The following is a 21,361-nucleotide window of genomic DNA, read 5'->3' as shown; positions in this document are numbered from 1 at the left end:
AATAAAAGCCGACCCGCCTTAGTGAATGGCAGGTGTGTAGTACACCAACCTGATCATAGATAGTTAGGCCTGACAATGAGCTCTCGCTTCCTATTTAAGAGCCGGAACTGGAACAAAACTGTACAATAGACTATGAGAAATGACGGATCAAAAGTTGCCGGATCAGAGGATAGAAAACATCTATGTCTTGAGCCATTTGGTTAGTGTTTCCCAACTGAGGGTGGGTCAGATGCAACGACATGCCTGTGAAGGTCTACATGGACAGACAACACTGGGTCCTGTGTCTCCTTGAGAGGGGACTCCGGTTTCCTCTGATGAGCCACTGACAGAGCCTGAAACCTGACTCAGGAGGGTGTTCAGCAGGTGAAACCATCATCTGAAAGGGAAGATCCTGCTCTCATCGCCACATAACCCCATGTCTACAGAGTCCAGAGAGAGATCGCGGATTTCCTTTGCCAGGAATTCCAGAGACCAACATCTCTGTATAGTTACTGATGTGCCGATGCCAGAGGAAGAATCACTAGGAAGTAGAAAAACAAAATTGGGTTTGGAGTATTTATTTTAGGAGCAAAAATTAGGCAGATGTATGTGTTGTCAGCCTCTTTCACAAAACGGTTGCCTTCTCACCGTCTTTATGATTTCCGAAAGGTCTGAAACTAGAAGGGACAATGAAGTTAACCTGGCGAGACAGCACTAAAAAGACTGACTTATGTAAGGGTAGGTAAGGTCTATGCCCTGAGAGTCAGATGAATCAATAACAGACAGTTTATAAAACCACTCAGTCAAGGGACCGTAGGTGAAAACGTACCTCTAACTCAACACGGTTCTGGACACATCTATGTCACCGCAAAGTTTGCATCATTTTTGGAAGTTCCCATCTTAGAACTTTTGAGCCCTTTATTGAGAAATTGCTTAAACATTAAGGAAGGAAATTAATATTTATTAAAAGGTTGGTAATTTCATCTGTAGGATTCAGTTTTCTTCATTCCACAATAGTGAGAATAAGGGCCTGCATGCTAACAATTATAACGCCTCCATTCTCCATATGTTGGGGAAAGACAATCCCAGCACTGATACTACTTCCTCTTTTATCAAACATTGGGACCACCCAAGCAAGCTGTGATACACTTTACAACCTTGCTGCCATATGACATTGGAAGCAATCGGAGCAAAGTGCCAAGTGGCTTCATTCTATACCAGCAAAACAATGTCTCAATTCATGGACCACTATAAAGAAAGTCTTGTGTGCGCTTAACGACCACGGAGAGGAGAAAGTAAAGCCTCACCGCGTCAGGTGGGAGGAGCAGGCGGAGGTAAAGGTTGGACAACATCGCAATGAGATGACCATGATTTTATTTCCAAAGAAAAACTGGCACCTTTGGATGGGATGAATCTTTTTTTTTGGAGAACATCATCTGTCTCCGTTTAAATTCATCCATCTGTTAGAAGCAAATCATTGTTTTTATATCAGGTCAAGCAAAAGATGAAATGTAGTTGAGCAACTTGTACCAATATACATAATGAAAAACTTCTAAGTTTTTCATTATATCACCTAAACATTTTCGTTCTGTGTCATTAAAATCCAAACTTGAATGTATTTGTTGAATTGTTATGTAACTGACTAACACAGAGTAGAAAATCATTTAAAGTAAAAGGAAAATATCCATCCAAATGTGAACCTCCCTTTACTCTGATGCTCCTAAATAAAAGCCAGTGGAATCACTTGCATTCAGAAGTTCCCTATTTTAGAGGTGAAGAACTTTGAATACCTTCGCAAGGTTTTAAGAACTTGCAGGTTGAATGCAATGCTACTTTCAATTTTCAGTTCATCCCAATCAGGACAAGGTGCTAACTGGTCTGGAAATAAAATGTAATCATGGTCCCATCAGTCTCCCACCTAAGCAGGGGGCAGAGTTGAAAGCAAACAGGGCCTCACAGGGAGACAGATAATCAATCCCCGATTACTGACCTGTCGCGCTGTGGCTATTGGACATACAATGTGCGCTGTTCGGAGATTGCCTCTGACTGCTCGACTGAACATTCACTCATGTCTGGTCTTCGCTAACCTCACTTTATCTTAAGGAAATTCAAGGGAAAATTAATGAAAACCTCAAAACTTTTAGGTTTTGATCGAAACACCTTTATTCCAGTTTTAAACAAAGACTCTTACACACCTCCAAACTCTTCAAAAGGTGTCTTTCAAGTTGTGTACACCAGAAGATAGAGTGCGTTTCTGGAGCAGGGCTCGGACTGGAGATTGGAGCACAGCCTTCTTTTGATTTACGCACACTCCTCTCTACACCCACTCAAATTCTACATGTTTCAGTCTCGCAGTTGAAAATGGCCTCTGGCCGTCCAGCTCCTTCCAATTAAGACAGATGGGTCACAGAAGAGTGCAAGCTGCTGGGGACCAAGCTGCGTTTGCACTTAAATCACCATCACTACCCTGCCGATTGCTTTCAGTGGCTAACCGCGGTTTTCTGAATGACTTCTGTGAAGGAGAGAGCTTTATGCTAAAAATAAGTGAGTTTAGCTGCTAGACACTGGCCATGTCCCAGACACAGGTCTGGGACATGGCCAGAGTAATAGAGAAGAGTTTCAGTAGTAACTCTTCTCTATTGTAGGGACACCGTCTCTGACTTTGCAAATAGAAATTACAGTCAATCACCAGCAGTAATGCCAAAATGCTGCAGCGGCAGTTTGACAGGTTTTACATTTGGTTAGACAATACAGGAATAACGCAAAGAAAAAAAAATAGTGATTCAGTGTGGTGAGATCTGCACAACAAATGGTGAGCAGAGGTTAAAGAGTGCACATTAATGACAGTGTATTTGCTTTTAAGTGCTACGACAGGAATGTAAAACACACACATACACACAATTGTGTTTCTCACCCTGAAGTCAGACAGTCAATACAGAGTAAACACTCAAGTCTTAAGCCTCAAACCTGCATACTGTCAACACCGTTAAGGTCAGCTTGGGGCTAATGTGAACCTCTGCACAAAGACAAAAGTGACATCATGGATATATGCTGAGAAAACAACAGTAAAAACTGTTTAAACATTTACCTGCATGTCGTAGAGCGGCGGTAAAAAGGCCAAACCCTAAGCTGAAGTCACCAACAATTATTTACCAAGCAATACTATTTACAAATCCATTTATTTCTATAATTATTTGATAAAACCTAGAAACCCTTTTTTTAGTTTTCATAAAAAGAAAAAAAGTTTAAGCAGATCCCAAATTAATTTTAAAGAATCTGTAAACATTAAGAAGAGTTAATATTTGTTTTGTCTATATATTGCAGCTCTTAAGATTATGTAATTTCAAGGTGACCCTACTGACAAAAAACTAACTAAAAAGGCAAATTTTTGTAGTTTCACATTTAGCAAAAAAATTAATACCAAACATTAAATACTCTTCAATCAAACTTGAACTGAATAATTATTTTATAGATTTTTTAAATTATGAACTAAAGATGTTCAAATGGATTCTAAGCTCATAAAAATATAATAGCCTTTTATTTTAATAATGACAGAAAGCTCTGGAGCAAATCTCTACTAGTGGCTAACAGTCAGCAAATTGCAAAGTTGTTTTAAAAGCTGTGGGGGCTTTTGTGTTGTCAGCCAGTTTCATAAAAAGTCTTAATATCTGAATCTTAACACCATTTGGAAGCTCTGAAGCACACGCTAACTTTAGCTTTATTAGATGCTAATGGTTTGTTGCGGTATTCTCACAGTACTTAAAATTCCTTTTATTTTTTTTTAAATTCTGTCATTTTACAGTATTTTAACTTTTTACCATTCCGTGAATCACAATAATAACATTGCTAGCTAATTAGTCAGGCTATCTGCTTGAGGTAGCTAGCTTGCAGTTTACTACTTGCTTGCTAACTGTAGTGTTTTAAAAAAGAATAGCCTTTAAGATTATGTTAAATCATTGTTCCCTTCCCTTAGGAGCGATGGTTGGCACACTATGACAGTTTGTGTTTATCCCGAATGTCTATTTCTTATGAGAGAAATGTTTATTGTTGCATCCTTATTTTAGCTAGCCAACAAGATAGGGACGAGCTAGCTAATGGGTACAGCCAGACAAAACTCTCTTTCTGGTTTCTCACTCATCCCAAGGATTTTCAACCATGCTTGACAAAATAAAAACTTTGAGTTTTTGAAATTGTCATTTTAAACCCATTGATAACTGGCCCACACCAGGTCTCAATATGGGGCTAATAATGTTTAAACTTCTTTCACCAGACCTGACATCAACTAGATGGCACTTTAAATGATCCACCATTTGGGCTATTCTGTGGCATTTAGCTACTTCTTAAAAATTAAGTAGATTATTTTTATGTAAAAATTTACGCAGAACCTTCTAGAAATATGAATTTCCAAGCCTACTGGTTTGGAAAAGACTATAAACTGCAGACTTTGCCAATGGGTAAACATAGAATTCATTCATAAAAAGGGAACATGGATGGGATTAGAAATATTTGCAATACCAATAAAGCCATGGTTGCTTTCTCTTACTGCCACCTGCACTGCCATGTGCTGACCCACATTCATGTGTCATCCCAGTGGATTTTGGTCTCACGTGTGCTCGGTTACCAGGCGGAGAACAAGGAGGAGGAAGAGGAGGAGGGAATGTGCTGTAATCCTTCTGATGTTATGGCATTTAAAGGACTTTTCTTTTGTACTGGCAAAACCGTGGTTGTGAATTAAGTTGTTTCCAATTTTATTAACACCAAGCCAGAGGGAGGTGAGAGGAGCATGGCGTTAATTCTCCCGTGCTCTTTGTGGAGCTGGACGCGGCTCCACCCTCGGCTATAGATCTAGTCTTTGTGGCTTTTCGGAGGGGATATTTTACGTTTGTGGAGATTCATGACCCTGTGCCTGTTTGTTCTAAACCGGTGCTTACCTGTTGCCCGTTTGTCTAAGCGGAGTGTGAAAAGCTCCACGCTGAAGGCATTTATGTAAACGGCTCCAAAAGGCTAAGCCACACACAGGATGAATCCTGCACAAAGTGGATGCACTGGGAGTGGAATCGCACTCCCAGCAGTCCAGATGAGGCACTGGGTTCATGTGAGGTAGAAAGCTTACAATAGCAGAGGCACAATAGTGGGTTTAGATTCGAATCTGCTTAATGCACGAAGTCGCATATGTCATAGCTGGAATGTGGGCCAAGAGCAATGATGTCACACTCTACACACAACCTGGCATGGCCAAAACTTCCCCCCGGGGAGCAATTTTTTATTTATTTTTTTCCCCATTTAGAAAATGTCATGTTTTCTTTGCCTCACAGTGTGATCCATGAGGAGGAATGTGAAAAGAGAAGGAAAAAAAAAAAGAAAAAGAAAAGGTGGCACATGTAAATCAGTCGAGCACGTAATGGAGCCATGCTACAACAACCCCTGCATGACTGGGGAGTCCCGGAGAGGCGAGTGCCTTTCTCATGTTAATTCAGCGATTCACTGCAGTGATGGGAGGCCATACAAAGTGGGACGATCTAGTGGCTCTAAATTCAGATCAAATTAAATCAAGAGTGATGTCTTCACTGCTGTTTTGGGGGACAGAGCAGAAAGAATGACCATAATTGAGAGGAAATTTTCCCCTTGTTTCCATGCACCTGGTAAGGTCATAGAAAACATTACAACACATGAATATATTATTGTGGTGATTAGGGATGCACCGATCCACTCGTTCCACTTCCGATACAGATATCTGAGATGTAGTATAGGCCAATACTGGTCCAATATAGAATAATAGTGCTGAACTGACTTTTTTTTTTTTAATACAGACATAAATGTATTGAATTACAAATTTATTTCATATCTCTGCACACAACACACTTTAATACACCAATATCTTAACAAGCTTGTAAAAACAACAACAACTGCAACAGATGTTTAATTGGTTCAGTCAGTGCAATTAGGAGTATAACAGCCAATGAAAAATAGATAAAAAAAAAACAAACTGACAACAATAGGTTAACAGCCTTCACCAAACATGTAAAAATAAACGCCACAAACCTATTGGTTCCAACTGGTTCAAAAAGTGTAAATAAGAATTCTAGATATGATGTATAATAAATAATAAAGCATGACATCGCTCAGGGCACAAAGCATAGAAAGAGTCTGAGTAGATCTGCCCTTATGAATTGGGCACATCATCACAGATACCCGATCTAGAAAGTTTTTATAATTATTGGGACCGATACAGATATTAATATCTGATGAGATCAGTACTGAACTTTATGGCCTGGATGCAAAACGCAGAAAGACGCCACAATACCCTGCACATACGGCCCCACAGTTAAGACGTGGTGGTAGCATCATGATATGGGGATGGTTTTCTGAAGGTACAATGGGGCTTATTAGAGATGATGGATGGAGGTAAATATGGACATTTTGAGACATAAGACATAAAAAAAAACTATTAGAGGTTTCAAAAAATTTGAGAGTTGTACAGAGGTTCAACGTTCAGCAGAATAATGACCATGGACATACAACTCGAGCTGAAAATACTTTGGGATCGCCAAAGTCTGTCACTGCCTCTAGTTCAAAGAAAGAGTGACTGAAAGCAGTCCTTACAATCATTTTAAATTTTTTTCCCAATGGAGTCCAAAATAATTTGCAAACTGGATGCCTTTTATTTTTAACAAGGAAAACATGCAAAATCAATTTAAACTTCAGATCTTCAATGATTCAACTGGTCCTTTCCAAACAAACTACTGACTACTTTATTTGCTTAATTAAATAATTATAAGCTCAGTTGTTGAGCAGGTACAAAAAAAAACTACTTAATTTTAGTAAGTCTGCACACTACTGGCGAACATCAAAGCATATCCATGTGTTAGAATGGACTAGAGTCAAATTGAGAATTTGCTGTGACACACAAAAACGTCTGCTCAGACACTCCGCAGCCAGTCTGACTGAGATCCATTCGTTTTAAAAGCAGAACTGTCCACCACATCCGTCTGAAGATGCACAGACCTGTGCCCAAAAGACTCGCAGCGCTTAACCCCAGCGACATGAAGTTCTGCAAAAGCAATGATTCTGAAGGGCAGAGAACAAAATGCGCACCACACATTTAGGGTTTAATTACCAACATCGGTTTGAGAAACAATGCCGACTTTTCTTTTTACTGCACAATTATGCACTACTTTGTGTTGGTCTATTTCATGAAATCGCAATAAAATCCACTGACGTTTGAGACTCGCTTTATAAAAAGGAAAACTTTTCCATGGATATAAATACTTTTTAAAGCCTTTAAAACTGCATTTTTTTTTCACCCAAATGGTTTCTCTAGAAAGTTCTTTTTTTTTTACTCTGATCAATGAAACGGCTTCCACCTTCTGCAGCGTTTTCACGACAGAGTGCAGCAGAAAAGCGCTTGAGCCGCATTGAACTGATGATGCTGCATTACTTTGACTTTGCAGAAGTTGTGGATGTGTATTACCTGCAAGACTGGGCACAGCTCAATAATAATTAACTAATTACCTAATATTTACAACAGCAAAGAAAAACAACAGGGCTGATCAGTTTTACCTGTGCTAGGTAACTGGTTCACTTTCAGAGACCGAGGTCTGTTAAAGCCAACAGGAAGCAGCGTAATGCCATCCTTTGGCGCCGGAGCTTACAGGGTAATCCCCGTGTTTGTTTTAGCCCCCAGCATGCCGACGGTAAACACATCAAGACTGACACTGGGAACGGATTTAATTGGCTTGTTTAAAAAGGAAAAAAAAAAAAAAGATTTTAAAGGCACAAAGCTCCATGGAGGGTCATGGAGTTTGCTTTAGTCTAAACTGTCTTTTTGAAGGAGAAAAACTAGTTAGCCCTCAGCAGGGTCCAGGTAGGTTTTTTTTCTTTAATACGAGCCTCTCGGGAGGCCGGGGGGTCCCTGGTGACAGCGGACCTCTCTGTGAGTTTGCTCCACTCCCTGTGCTTATTCGAACCACTGTTTCCTCACCTGACGGTTTTAAAACCGAGGACGCCTGTTCTCTCCCTCTCTGTCTCTTTCTCCTCAGCTTATTAGGACAGAAAACATGATAAAACCTGAACAAAGTCCACTTCCATGATTCATCTGTCACACTTTATAAACACGTAATCTCATTAAAATGAGTGTAAACAGGCAAATTTTTATTGCGTTTCCTATGTTCGCCAAGGGTTTTTATGGGTGGTGGTTCTATGTAAATAATAAAAGGTGTTTTCCTGTCATAAAAACAAAGCCTGCGCAGTTAAAGCAAAGCAATTAGGCTTCATGATTTACTTTGCCTGCTTTTAATAGGAAAGTGAGGGTTTCCCAGATGGAGGTCACAGTTCTTAACCTCATCCCTTCACTACCGAGTTAATCAGTTTGGAGCATGTGTTCAAAACAATCCTGAGTGGCACACACAACTTTCACAATGACAACTGCTGCCTTTTCTATCCAGAGCAATCAATTCTGACTGACTGAAAATTTATAATCCGATCACTAGGATCCAGTATACGAGCTTAAAAACATAATAATGGCTTCAAAACAACCTTAGATATCAGCAGGTTTGAAATCCTCAGGATATGATATAGTTTACATTTATGGTACAAGTCCGAGGCAAACTCAACCTGAAATTCAGGATGAGTTGGGCCAAACTGGTTGCTTGATGATTGGCTCGAGCCTCTGTGGTTCGTCTAATAAGCACACAGAACATCCAGCGCACAGAAACCGAAACGAGAACGTGTGACATGAAGTCATCTACTTGTTAACACAAGTCTAAATAGAGGAGTGTGCAGCTTAGAAGTTGCACCGCTTATTTAAATAATGGTCTAAAAACGAAAGCAGTGAAACGTCATTTAAAATGTCAGGATACTTCAGACTGGGGCCTATTATTAATCTTAATTAGTTGGATCAGGCTCAGACACAAAGCCAATGGCCTCAGGTCGGATCTTTTATATTCTATTCTGTTCTATTTTTAGGCCCGATCTAAACTCTATATAATAACCTTGAGTGAAAAATACCTATGTTAAATGTTAACACCTAATTAAAAAAAAATGTAAAGAGAGATGAGGATCGTTTACATAAAACCAGAAAAAACACGTATCCTCCTTTCGCTGTTAATATATTCTATCATGTTTACAATAATTATAACTATTTTGACATACATTTCTTGTTTTTTGTTGTTGTTTTGATCCATTAATCTTAGCAGAAATGCAGAACTAACACCATCTGAATGAAATACTACCTTTGAAGTGCTAACTCACCCTTTTTGCTGATCGGCTCTTTATAAAGTAACGTATACATTTTGCTGATATCTGCGGCGTAACCAGCCCTGACGCGTTTCCAGCCTGCAGATGGCCACTTAACAGACATGCTGCTCACAGCTCGCCAACTGTTGCTTTACCAGTGATGGGTGCCGCTCATTTGGCTTTCACACCAGGCATTTCCACATCTTTCTCAACCTAAAATATTTCTACATAGCTGAATTTATTTAATTTTCTCTTGTAAAGAAATGAAAAATTTAGGAGCCTTCTTTCAGCAAGCTGACCAGCATTGTGCAGCAACATGAAGGGGAGGGACAATGTTGCAGTGCTAAAATACTATTGGTCACTCCAGAACTTCATCTGCAATCAATAAAAGGACTTAAAACCCCAGAAGCTGTATGAGGGAATATTTTTAGGTGGTTTTAGAACTGGAGCTTTTTCAAACCTGGCTATTCCTTCATCCTGGTAACCACCTTATGGCCACAGAGCAGAGTATACGGACCTAAAATTTCACTTTATGAATTTTGCTAGTTACTTGTCTGAAGGAGGGCATTTGATTGTCACCTCAACTTGCAAGTTTCATACGAGAGTAATCAGGGAGCGTCATCATCTCCCATCTGACTAGCCCACTATCCTACAATGAGCCGAGCAGTAAAAGGTTATAACATCCCATGCAATAAGCACAAACTGTTAAATAAGATGTCAATTCTATATTTTTCGCTTGAATCTAAAGCAATATCCGTTTACTTGGCTACTAATTATTCAGTAATAAATTAACAGTAGCTCCTGTTCTACATTTTTCTTCTGTTTTTGTGTAAATGCCACCACACAAAGAAAGAAACAGTGCTATGCTCGTCTTCATGTTGTGCTGCATTAAAGCTGCACCTCAGACTGCCTTTTCTTCCCCAAACAGCTCAAGCAAAGAGGAAAAAATAAACTAAACTTAACACCTCACAGTTGCATCAGGGGAAGTGCAGCAAGCTTGCCAAGCTAAGGACAACACAGGCCTCTCAAAAAGCAATTAAGGCAGAGAGCCATATTATTGAATGGAGAGCAGGGAGTATACCTCCGAGAGAAGCAGCAGCAGTAGACTGTGAAATTCATATTGACTAGAGAGGCAAACACACACAGGTAAGCAGCAGAGTGGAGCTTTTTTCTCCCTTCTTTGGTCCACCGCTGTAGTCTGCTGCTTTCAGGTATATTCACAATGATTTTGGACATCAACCAAAATTGCAGCTCCTTTAATCAGATGCCTCAAAGATTAAAGAAAAAAAGGGCATTAGAACCCATATCTGTAAGTTAAACACTGCATTAGGCAGAAATAATATCTGGTATTTTTATTTGGTTTGTTTGAAATCTGCTGAGCTCTGGACATGTGCTCACTGAAGTGTTAAATCCCACTTGATTAAAGCAGGAAAACGCCTTTAACAATGAGCCGTGCCAGTCCACTTAATTAAGTCAACTTGCACTACACCAAGGGAGCTCTGGGAAACGGAGAGCAAAGCAAACAGGGCGCTCCTGCCTTTTCTCTGGATGCTAATCAAAGACTCGATCGGCATCCTGGAGACAACACTCTGCACGACGGATCCCGGCAATTTGCTCTCAGTAATGCCAACCCTCGCCCGCGCGTCCCAGCGAACCCCCGCAGGACCTCCGGAGAACCCCCCAGCGACGCTTCTCTTCTAATCTGCTCTGCCACTGAAATGCACACACACAGACAAACGTGAAATACACATTTGCCTCAGCCTGACGGAGGGAACACATAAAGGCCTAGCGGGTCACCGCCACACTCCTTGCTGACTCGCCAACCATGCTGGTGCAAATACTGGTTTTGTGCAAAGCTGTTGCACTTACATTAAGAGAAACAATCGTCATGAATATTCTCTAAAAGGGAGTATTCACAATCTTAAGGAGTCATACACAATCGCCTTTGCGTCTACTTGGTCATTGTGTTTTTAAATTTGTTTGTGGATTATAAACCAGAGGAAGCATCTGGTGGTTATTACAGAGCCTGAGGTCTGGGTGGGAGGGGGTCGGTGGGGGGCCTTACAGGAATCTAATGATTTGTTTGTGGTCTGCTCAGTGTTGCTCCGATGAGGCTGTACATGCTATTCCCATGCAAAACCCATCACAACTCGAAGCCACAAATTCTGCAGTTAGGCAATGTCTATCGTCACTCATTCAAGCAGCAAACAGATGGAAAGGCTTGAAAAACATTTGAAAATATTCACAATCCATTTAACGTTTTCACATTTTGTCACTTTGATGCATTTAATTGGGATTTTACTCGAGAGACAGATGAAGCAATGCATAGTTGTGAAGTGAAAGGAAAAGAATGCAAAATTTGTTGAAGCTGGTTACTCTAAAAAAAAAAGAATAAAAAAAATAAATAGAATGGGTACCTCTAAATAAAACCCAGTGTTGGTTGTTGTCTTCACAACGATGGAGAAAATTGTGGCGAAGTTTATAGCTGGCCTGGTAAAAACCTCCCCTTGTTCTACGCTTTGATTCACCCAGAGTGAACCATCGACTATTGAGAAATGATTGTTCGCTGCAGGCATGGACTCTGTTGATGTATCAAATGATTGGATCAGATTTTTTCCAATTGCCAATGCTTGACCATGACATATGTAATGCGCAAACTTGATTGCGAAGGATGCTACGCTATAAAGCTTGCTGGAAATTGCATGCACTGTAATCAGCCATCCCTCAAGAAGTCCAGCGTCCTAAGTAGGGCTATGACATCTTGGCCAGCATTAGCATGTCTTAAACATTCCTCTTGCTCCAACTTGAATCGCTCTACATTTGGAAGCGTGACCAACATGGACCGAGTGGCTTCTCTCCATTGCCCAACTACAAACCGTAGGCAGACTACAAATCTAAAGCAACGCAGAAACTCTTGTTCAAAAACTCCTTTTGTTCACTGATTGGCCAGGATAAAGTGTAACTTGAGAAATTTGAGATCAATGGGACAAATTCCATACATAGCACTGATGGGAGATGAGAAAGCAGCACGTCAGAAGGCAATGGTCAGGAAAGTTTAAAGCAAGTTTAGATACAAAAAAAAACAAAACAATATCTCAAGCTTTGAAACGCTTCACAAAACAATTTCAATCCATCGTGTGGACATGGAAAGTGCATGGTATAACTGCTGAGCCCAAAGGCACAGCTGTTCCTCTGCAGAGAAAGGAGAGCATTAATCACAGACAGAGAACAAGAGGGGCACAGTAATCCTGGAGAAGTTGCAAAGATGCACAACTCAGGTGGGAAGGTTCTGACGAAGTAAAACTATCATGTGAACCTTGGTGTGGCTACAGGACAATTGTGTTGAAAGAAAGCAAAAGAAGAAGATAATAGAGAGAAATAGACAAAAATAGAGGCTCTGTCGCAGAAAACTAACAATGCATACAACCCCAAACCTGAAACCTGATGTGAGCAGAATCACACTGCAGGGAAAACCTGCATTTATTGGTTTTTATTTTATGAGTGCATTAATTTGTGGTCATAAGGTAGCAAGGTACAAGGCCTAAGGGGTATAAATACTTTCATAAGACATGTCTGAAGCAAGCAAATGAGGAGAGAGAAAGAAGAAGATTGGATTCCTGCCTTTGAAGGAGATAAAGACTCTGGGTGCGGCAACTACTTCGTTGCTGCTGATTTGATTCCCCGAAGTGAAGCTGGACAGCACCAGGAGGACGAGCACCGTCCACATATCATCCAGCCTCATGGTGGACAAACCTCCAACGGCACGCTCTCTCTTTAAATCTGCAAAGACAAACACAAACATGTGAGAAGCGGAGATGCTGGCGCAACCAAGTGCTCCATAAAATCTCCCACAGAAAGTCTGGTTTTGTTTATCAATTTATGCGACATGTCAAACCAGCGAATCCCAGGGGCCCCATTGACTGTTGCTTTGGGCGGCAGAGAGAGAGCGAGAGAGAGAGCTGAGGTGCAGGAATGACGCCCAGATTTTCTTGGAGGCACCATAAAAACTGATGAGCCCTGACAAAGGGGAGCCAAGCTTTTAGCGATGTGCACACACTTCCATTTGGGAAAAATTATGTTTGTTTCCCAGAGTGTGACAAACCAGTGGAGAGAGAGCACGTCGACTCTCCTGGGAGAAGCCTTCTCCTCCCGCTCCGTCCAGAACGCATTCCTGCCTCATGACAGCACACGTGTGCTGCCGCTCCTGCCCTGTGATTACAGGTTTACCTAATGCCAGGTTACAACTAAGATCACTAGAAAGATATATATTTTTTTCTAAAATATTCTGATTGGTGCAATCAAGACAATAAATATTACTTGTTGCAGAAAGAAGCGGATAGCTGGGTTATAAATGATGAAAGAATTGACCGGCGAGCCTCAATAGGCTTGAAAACAACTCAGAAGGGAGCATCAATTAATCTTCAGGGAATGACTAATGGACACGAGGGGTGATTGCTGATTCATAACTCATAGATCAACAAAAAGACTCCATTCCTGTCCTTGATTAAACTTTTTTAGGGTTAGGGCTAATTGGGTTCATCCAGTCTCCAGTGTTTGGACCCACCTTCATAGACCCCGGCAGATCTGCGTGGGCCTCAGAGACGTGGGTCGATTTATGAGCATGCTGCAGCTGTTTAAACCTCAACTGTTTACAGACAATTTGTTAACCGTTCAGCTGTTTATTCGGAGACAGAGGCCAAGTCCTTATTCGCACAAGCACACAACATCAAACGGGGTGCTGCACCCCGAAACGACACTGGGGACTGTGTGAAGTACACACACTCTTGCATTTTACTAGAGATGCACCAGAGATTGAAATCGACTAATTTTGTTTCCGCATCGACTCAGATGGGCAGGGCAAACACTGAAAATTAGAATTTCTGTTTTGATTGTTAAACGCAATAAAACTAAGGACTCACACAATTTCCTGTTTCTAAATGCTTCTACAACCATATCGTTTTTGTACACTTTTTTGATAATAGAAAAAAAATTTTAACAGTTGCAGGACAGACATAACGTCTTCACTCTGTAGACCACATCTATCTCTGAGCCTATTTATTATAGTCCTAAGAAAAATTCTTTATCAGCAGGTCAGACCTAAAGTAAATCAGAAATTGGTGTCAGCTGGTAAAAGGCTGATTGGTGCATTTATACATCATATCACAAAACCAAACGTGTCTCCTCCCTCAGAAAGTACCATGCATTCAGAAAATATAAGATCAAATGTACAAGGCACATTAAAAACCACATTTGTCATATTAATGCTTCATATTTCAAACTGTTTCATTTTGCCTGTTTAAGTTATTTCAAGATTAACCAACATGTCTGTTGGTTAATGCTGGGTGGGTAGAGCCGCTTCCAATTTTAGAGACAATTCACAGCGTTTCACTTGCAACTAAAATAAGAAAAACACAGAGAAAACCAGGCGGGATGTTTCAGTGTTCCTGAGAAATAAGTGCTGTAGACTGAAATCAGAGTGTGACAGACTGGCAGCCTTGGCCACACATGGGAGGCAGAACTGTAAACAGTCTGGTGTGGTATTAGAGCGCACAATAAACTGCAGAGCGATTCAACAAATACTCTCAAATTATCTTGTGGGAATCCATTCAGAAATCGATCAGAATCCCTACTCTTATTTTTTGAATGGAATGAGAGATTATGACATATTGGAAAACATGACCATATATATATTTTTAATCAAGTCAGCGTTTTATACGCATTTATTGATTTATATTTAATATTATATATTATCCATACCAAAAGAGAATTAAAACAATAAGTGAATAGAAGTAAAATCAGTCTTACCTCACAGCTTTCCGTAATACAAGTTCAGATCCAACCCTGCAAGCCACTGAAAAAGCCAATCCCAACAGATCGATCACTCTCTCTCTCTCTCTCTTTCTCTAAGCTGAAATCAATAATAATAGAAAATCCCTGCGCGGCTCTTCAGCGGCCCGTGTTGCATTCAGGGGTGCGGTGGCGGGGCCGTCTGTATACCTGCGCAGAGCGCGCGCGTGTTGGCCCCGGAGTTGTCAGTGAGCAGTCAGGGAGAGAGAACATAAAATGTTTCTCTAATTCATCATTGTCCGAGAGCGCGAGGCGAATACATGCTCTCCTCGCACGAGCGCAGCCAACATCTCGTGGGAGTAGTGCAAAAGAAAAAAGCGAGCAGAAAAGGTAAAAGAAAAAGTCCCCGCGGTGAGAGATAAGGTCCGACAGCGCGCTGTGCGTGGCGCGCTGGAAAGTTGGAAGCTCCTGTGTGACTGTGGGGGAGAGGCAGGGCGCTAGCAGGTGGATGCGGAGGCCCATTTGCCTGTGAACACACCCACGGGGCGGGCTGGAGCGTACCGAGCCGCCCCTCGGTCTCGGTCTGCCGGGGAGCTATACGATTCACCGCCGCAGGCTTTGGAGCAGCGCGTGCGAGCAGAGAGCAGCAGAGAAGAAGTCAAACTCATCTCCACCTGAGGGATCCAATCATGTTGACCCTCACATGTATCTCACATCGATGAAAGCTAAATAAATAAATACTGGCTCACGCGTGAGATTCTCGCTGTGATACCTTTAATTAGAAGTGCTGTACTTTCAGAGTACTTACAATAAAAGATCCCAATTTTATTTTCAAACGCTTTTGAAGTACGACTTCTGAACTATTTTGGGTATAAAAATATTGTTTTCATTTCGTAGAAAGTTACTTTTAGGTACATTCGGTGCTTGGCTAGCTTAAAATATGAACGTGTTAAATGCTGTAGTATCAAGCGCATTTACGCAAAACAATACTTTTTGCTGCCCTGTTAAGTTATTACCACTTTAATTAGTCAGGTTATCTGCTCCACTAGGCAGCCTGCCACATAATGATAATTAGAAATGCACACCTTAGCTATTGGTTGAAAACCGTAATTCCTTATACACAAATAATAATCAGCCTCTCCATCGTTAATATTAATAATAAAAGTGATTGAAGCTATACCTGTAACAGGAAGCGAGTACCATATTTGGAAGATGAATGGGAATTGCAGTTTTGGACACAAACTCCATGGAAAAAGAGTCTCTGTTGAAAACACGTTTTGCCTGAAGTTTAAGTATTTACTTCAGGCAAAAGTCTTGGATTTAAGGGAGAGTTGGGGGGCAGGGGGGCGAATGCCAACCTGGAGGAAGACATTTTTTTGTTAAGGAAAATGCTACTTACTTAGCTGTCTGTTGCACCCTGAGGTTGTTTTGTGTTGCTATTTTACTAGTGCAGTCAATGTTAAAATGTTTTTTGTTTCTTTTCAAAATTAAACTCTACCCACATGGGATGAAATACAATGCCAGTCTTATTTTAGCTGGAGCGTTCATTACCATATGTTGTGCACATATACATCCCAGTAATAAATGCATTAGATTTACCTTGTTTATGTCCAAGTGCATTTAGATGAGTTTGGTTACAGCTGTTTGTGGGCATAAAGTTTGTTTTGTAAGAAAACGTGTTCTTTTTATAATGGTGCTCACTTTAATGTCTGGTTGAATTATCCTGGCTATTGCCTTCCTACGCAATTCCACTCAATTCTCATTTCCCTTCAGTGCCCTGTCTGGGCTTTCTCCCATTCAACTGGATTTTTCCAGTATAAATTCAACTGTGCCAATCGACAATTAACAAACAGAACAACAACAATTGTGAATGGCGATGTTTATTTTCTGCGCTGTTTTAGAATCGTAGTCTGCTTGGCAGTGGCAGCAGAGGAAGTGAACAAAGCGTGTTGGCCACGCTTCCAAATATTGAATCAACATTAACAGCCATCTTGTTTGATCTTGTTTGGCTTGGCACTCATCTCTTTGCAGTGGAGGATGGTCGTTTACAGCGCAGGCGATTTCCGGGAAGCTTCATAGCATCGAACTGGTGCAGCGACTGGGTAAAGTTTAAAACTTCAGGGTCCACGCCTCCAGCAAGCAATTGTTTTTCAATAGCCAAGCGTCCAGACCCTCTGGACGAAGCAAAGCATAGAACACGGATCTGGTTGTTACCAGGCTAGCTTTAAACTCCACCACAACTTTCTCTGTTAACCGGTACTGGTTAGAGGTATCAGAGCAGAGAGAACACAAACGCACACCAAACTTTTTCGTACAGTGACTAGCTTCAACAAATTTTGTGTTCTTTTTCTTTCACTTAACAACTGTGCACTATGCTGACTAGAATAAAAACACCGACATGTTACAGTAGTTATTGGATTCATTCATTTTCTGTTAGTTCTCCTTTCGCCTGTTGCTATTGTCTTTGACAGGAGAGCCGTTTGCTTATTTTAAATCACTCGCCTGTATTTTCACCGTCTATTTCCGTGACAACCAATGCATTACCATCTGCCACCTACACTCAAGGTGAGGATTGAACATATTTCTACAAGAACAGGTCTAAGTGGTGCTGACATGAGTCCCCCCCAACCCCACCAAGTGAGTGACAGTGCATTAATTAGACTTTCAAAAAGGTGTGTATTAAAAAAGATAAAAAAGAACTTCCATTAACCTAAGAGTTTCATGCATAACAAGGTCTGTGCAGCATTACATCAACTTCTCTTTCTATTGAATGTTTGACTTGTCAGGTTTAGTTTAATGACTTGGAGTGCAGACAATGCAACAATTGTCAGGTCAGAGTTATCACAAATTAAAACTCTTATCTTATTTGTACTCTGGTGATTTGGAAAAAATGGAGCAGAAACATCATTCGTTCGATGGCAGGCAGGAAATGACATGAACATTCCTAATTTGTTCAGCTATTCAAACACTGATTGGATACTTCAGAGTCAGAGTTGGTGCCCGGGCAAAATTTCTAAAGCTCATTGAGAAAATGAAACATTTCCCCTCAATTTTAATCATTCTCCATTAAATTTCCCCTTTGCACCTACATTATCTGCCTTTCATTCATTCTGGAGTCTTGGTGGCGAAACACCATTAAGCCCGTCAGGGAGAAGTGGAGGGAAAGTTCGTGAGGTGTTTGGCTGTCGGCTCAATGAGGTCAAAAGGAGCTGCCAGGTTACACTTTTCCTCCAAACGTATCCAGCACTCTGCAGCCTGATTCAGCACCAAGGGACTTGGCAGAGGTCGAATAGATTCAACTTGATTTCAAGCAGTCATCTTTCTATTCAATGAAGATACAGCAGATTTTCAGCGTCGCTTTGGAGATCTTTTCCATTTAAAACGTTTTTGTCTTGCTTAAATCTTTCAGATTGTAAAATAATGTTTTAAAGGGGCAGTAATATGTGTTTTCCAGGCACATACTGCCATTTTATTGAACGCTCCAGTGTCAACTTCAGTTGTTATAAAAATGATATATAAATATGACTTAAAGGAAATTAGACTGTTGGAATTGGAAAATCAAGGTCATTTTCCAGCTTTAAGACTCCCTGCGCGCCCCCAGTTGGCCTCCACTTTGAACAACACTGATTTAGTCTACTTCATATTGCCGGCAGGTACTTCTTAATTTTACAGGTCTGTTACCATACTGCTGAAATTAAACTTACCTCTCCAAAAACATGTTTATTATAATCAATTGATGATTTAAAAAGGAGGCCATTTTGATTTAGATGCATTTTTCTTCTAAATAAGATAATTTGAAAATCATTTTAAATTGAATCAGGTTATTTTGGATGTTAAAATTTGTCTGATGATCTAAACAAAATCTGTGAGGGGACGAATAGTTTTTCACAGCTTTGTACTTTCTCCTGCCCAGTTTTTCTAAAATAAAACAATTTGCTACCAGCCAAGAGCGCATTTCTAGTTAAACACTCTTCTGCTTGATGGAAATCTAAAGACATGTTATATTAGAGGAGGATCTCTAGGTCTTTTAGTGAGCCGGAACCATTATCTCTGATAAAATCTTGCAAATGCATGATACCACACTGTCACCGACATCAATCTAAGAGGCGTATGAACTTGTAACATTCTGCAAAACGAGCCTGCATTCCAGCCGAAGTGTGAACTTTGCTAACTTCTGGCTCTGCCTGCAGGGCGTGAATGAATGCCAGGTGTTGAATATGCATTTGGGATTCTTATACAGTTCAAGAGATCACCTGCAAACACAATCCCAGTTTCAGTTATTGCAGAGAGACGCGCCGTACTCCGCGCTTCATGGCTGTCGTGTTGCACTGAACCGCGAAACGTAGCCGAGATTCTTTCTCGGTTCAAGACGAAGTGATGAACTTGCACCCTGTTATGCTCATTTCACAACTCTTTATCTGCTTTTCTCACCTCCTTTCAGACCTCATCAAGTGCACTGTTGTGTTGCCGCACACAAGAAGTGTTCAGATGTTACACGCTTTAGATTTTTGCCATCATACTGAATTATAATGAAGTGACTGAAATCCTGTTTTCAGATAAAGTGACTGTTTTCAGTCACTTTATCTATTTTTTATCAATAGATTAAAAAATGCTTTGAGGAAAGGATGACTCAGGTTTAAAATGCTTAACTATTGAGATATAATATTGTCATTTCTGGCATCTAAAGAACACAATACATAAATAGTTGTGGTGATCTAGTGATAACATTCATGTGCTTTTTGAAAACGATTCTTAATTTTTTGACCTGCCAACGTTTCTCTTTGGTTCATTTACAGAGGACAAGCTGTCAAACAAGCGTTCAGGACAGTATTTGGCTACGAACAATCTGTTTTAGGTTGCAAACACTGAAGTTAGCATCTGATTTGAAGCTTCCAACTCTGGTTAAAAAGCGGAAACGCCTCTTTAAACAGGCACTTCAGATGCTACAAATTATACGTCAACTTTGGCTCGGAAGGAAAACTGAATTCTTTCTTGCGAACATTATTTAATAAAGATGGAAGGAAATGTTAGCGTTCACTTAAAGACGCTGCAATATATAATTAGGAAACTGAGTAGAAAACATAAAAATAAATTCCTTTAAACATTTACATGAAATTTATTTACAATTCAGTCCACAGTCTGCTTCAGTGGGATCTGAATTCTGAATACAAGATTATTCCAAATGTATTTCTAACAATATAAATATAGAATAAATAATAGTTTTATACTAACCTGTTATTTTTTACCACTTTTAGAGGGCTATAAACTTTACTCAATTTGCACTGTGATAATGTTTCTGTCAGATCTGTTATATATAAACTATAAAAACCCAGAAATATTTTAAAAATCAAGTTAAGCTATATTTAGATCCCTTATTGCCCTCTAATATTTCATATGTACATAGTCATTAGATAAAATCATTAAAAATGTTCTGACAATCTAACATTTTTTTGTGAGACAAAAAAAATATAATCTGTAAACTATAAAGTTCTTTGTTTCACACCATCTCACTGCCAGAAATGACTCTGATCCCAGAAAGGTTTAATTCTGCCGCTTCCAAACATACCGATAAACAGAATCAAATGCTCGTGGGCACAAACGCACACAAGTCCTTTAAACAAAGCTGCGACCGCTTCGCTTTTCCAATAAAGATTTAGCTGAATTTTGAATTGAGGAGGCAGGTGCTCACCTTGTGCCGCAGACAGATAGGAGCAAAGCTTCGCTCCCAGCACTCTTTCCGTCAATGGTGTTCTCAAAGCTATTAGCATTTAAATGAGAAAAGAAAAGTGTCCCATCTAGATTACAAAGAAATCCACTCGTAAAAGTCTTTACGAGTGGAGAAGTTGTTCAACACTTCTCGTCCGTTTAGAACAAACTTTCTTCTCATCCTGATTGAGTGCAGTTAGTTCAACAAGCGCACTACAGGGACTTACATGAGTGTGTGCCCCCTTCAACTTTTTTTTTCTTCATCTGCTCACTTTACAATCACAAACTTAAAAGTATTAGACCAACTGTAAAGAGGAAGGAAAATGATAGACTTTTTTAACAAATGAAAAGGGTGGCAGGTATCTATATTTAGCTTTTCTGTATTTTTATCTCCCCATCAGCCCTGAACAGATTCCTGTCCATGTATTAGAAGAGCATCCCCACAGCATGATAACACCACCACACATCTCAGCTCAGGAAAGAAGTGTTCAGTGCAACATTAAGGTGACCCATTATGGTTTTTTGTACAGAAAAGTATAGGTCTGTACAAAACGTGTTCATTTTATTTTGTACAAAATCATTCTTAGATCTTGAGATTTTAGTCTGGTCAGTTGTGCCTATTTTGAGCTGTTTTAATGAGAAGTTTTAAAGTCTT

The 21,361-nt window shown here is 40.2% G+C and overlaps 1 protein-coding gene across 5 annotated transcripts in view; it reads right to left on the bottom strand.

The window, feature by feature from the left end:
• The window catches only part of LOC103465510 (semaphorin-3F-like), a 79,020-nt gene extending 63,344 nt beyond the window's left edge, over positions 1 to 15,676 (bottom strand). For 2 of the 5 annotated variants that reach the window (XM_008410426.3, XM_081607417.1), the window contains exons 1-2: positions 15,019 to 15,676; positions 12,835 to 12,993 (exon numbers count right to left, since the gene is read on the bottom strand). In XM_008410426.3, the coding sequence (XP_008408648.1) occupies positions 12,835 to 12,955 (121 nt within the window). In that variant the 5' untranslated portion in view covers positions 12,956 to 12,993; positions 15,019 to 15,676. The remainder of the gene's footprint in view (positions 1 to 12,834; positions 12,994 to 15,018) is intronic. The other 3 variants (XM_008410428.3, XM_081607420.1, XM_081607418.1) reach the window with 2 other exon arrangements.
• Positions 15,677 to 21,361: the final 5,685 nt, after the last annotated feature.

The sequence above is a fragment of the Poecilia reticulata genome, chromosome 5 (genome assembly GCF_904066995.2).
Source record: "Poecilia reticulata chromosome 5, P_reticulata-male-v2, whole genome shotgun sequence".
In the NCBI taxonomy this organism is placed as follows: domain Eukaryota; kingdom Metazoa; phylum Chordata; class Actinopteri; order Cyprinodontiformes; family Poeciliidae; genus Poecilia; species Poecilia reticulata.
The sequence above is the reverse complement of the archived record's forward strand: the minus strand, read 5'-3'. Positions and strand labels throughout refer to the sequence as shown.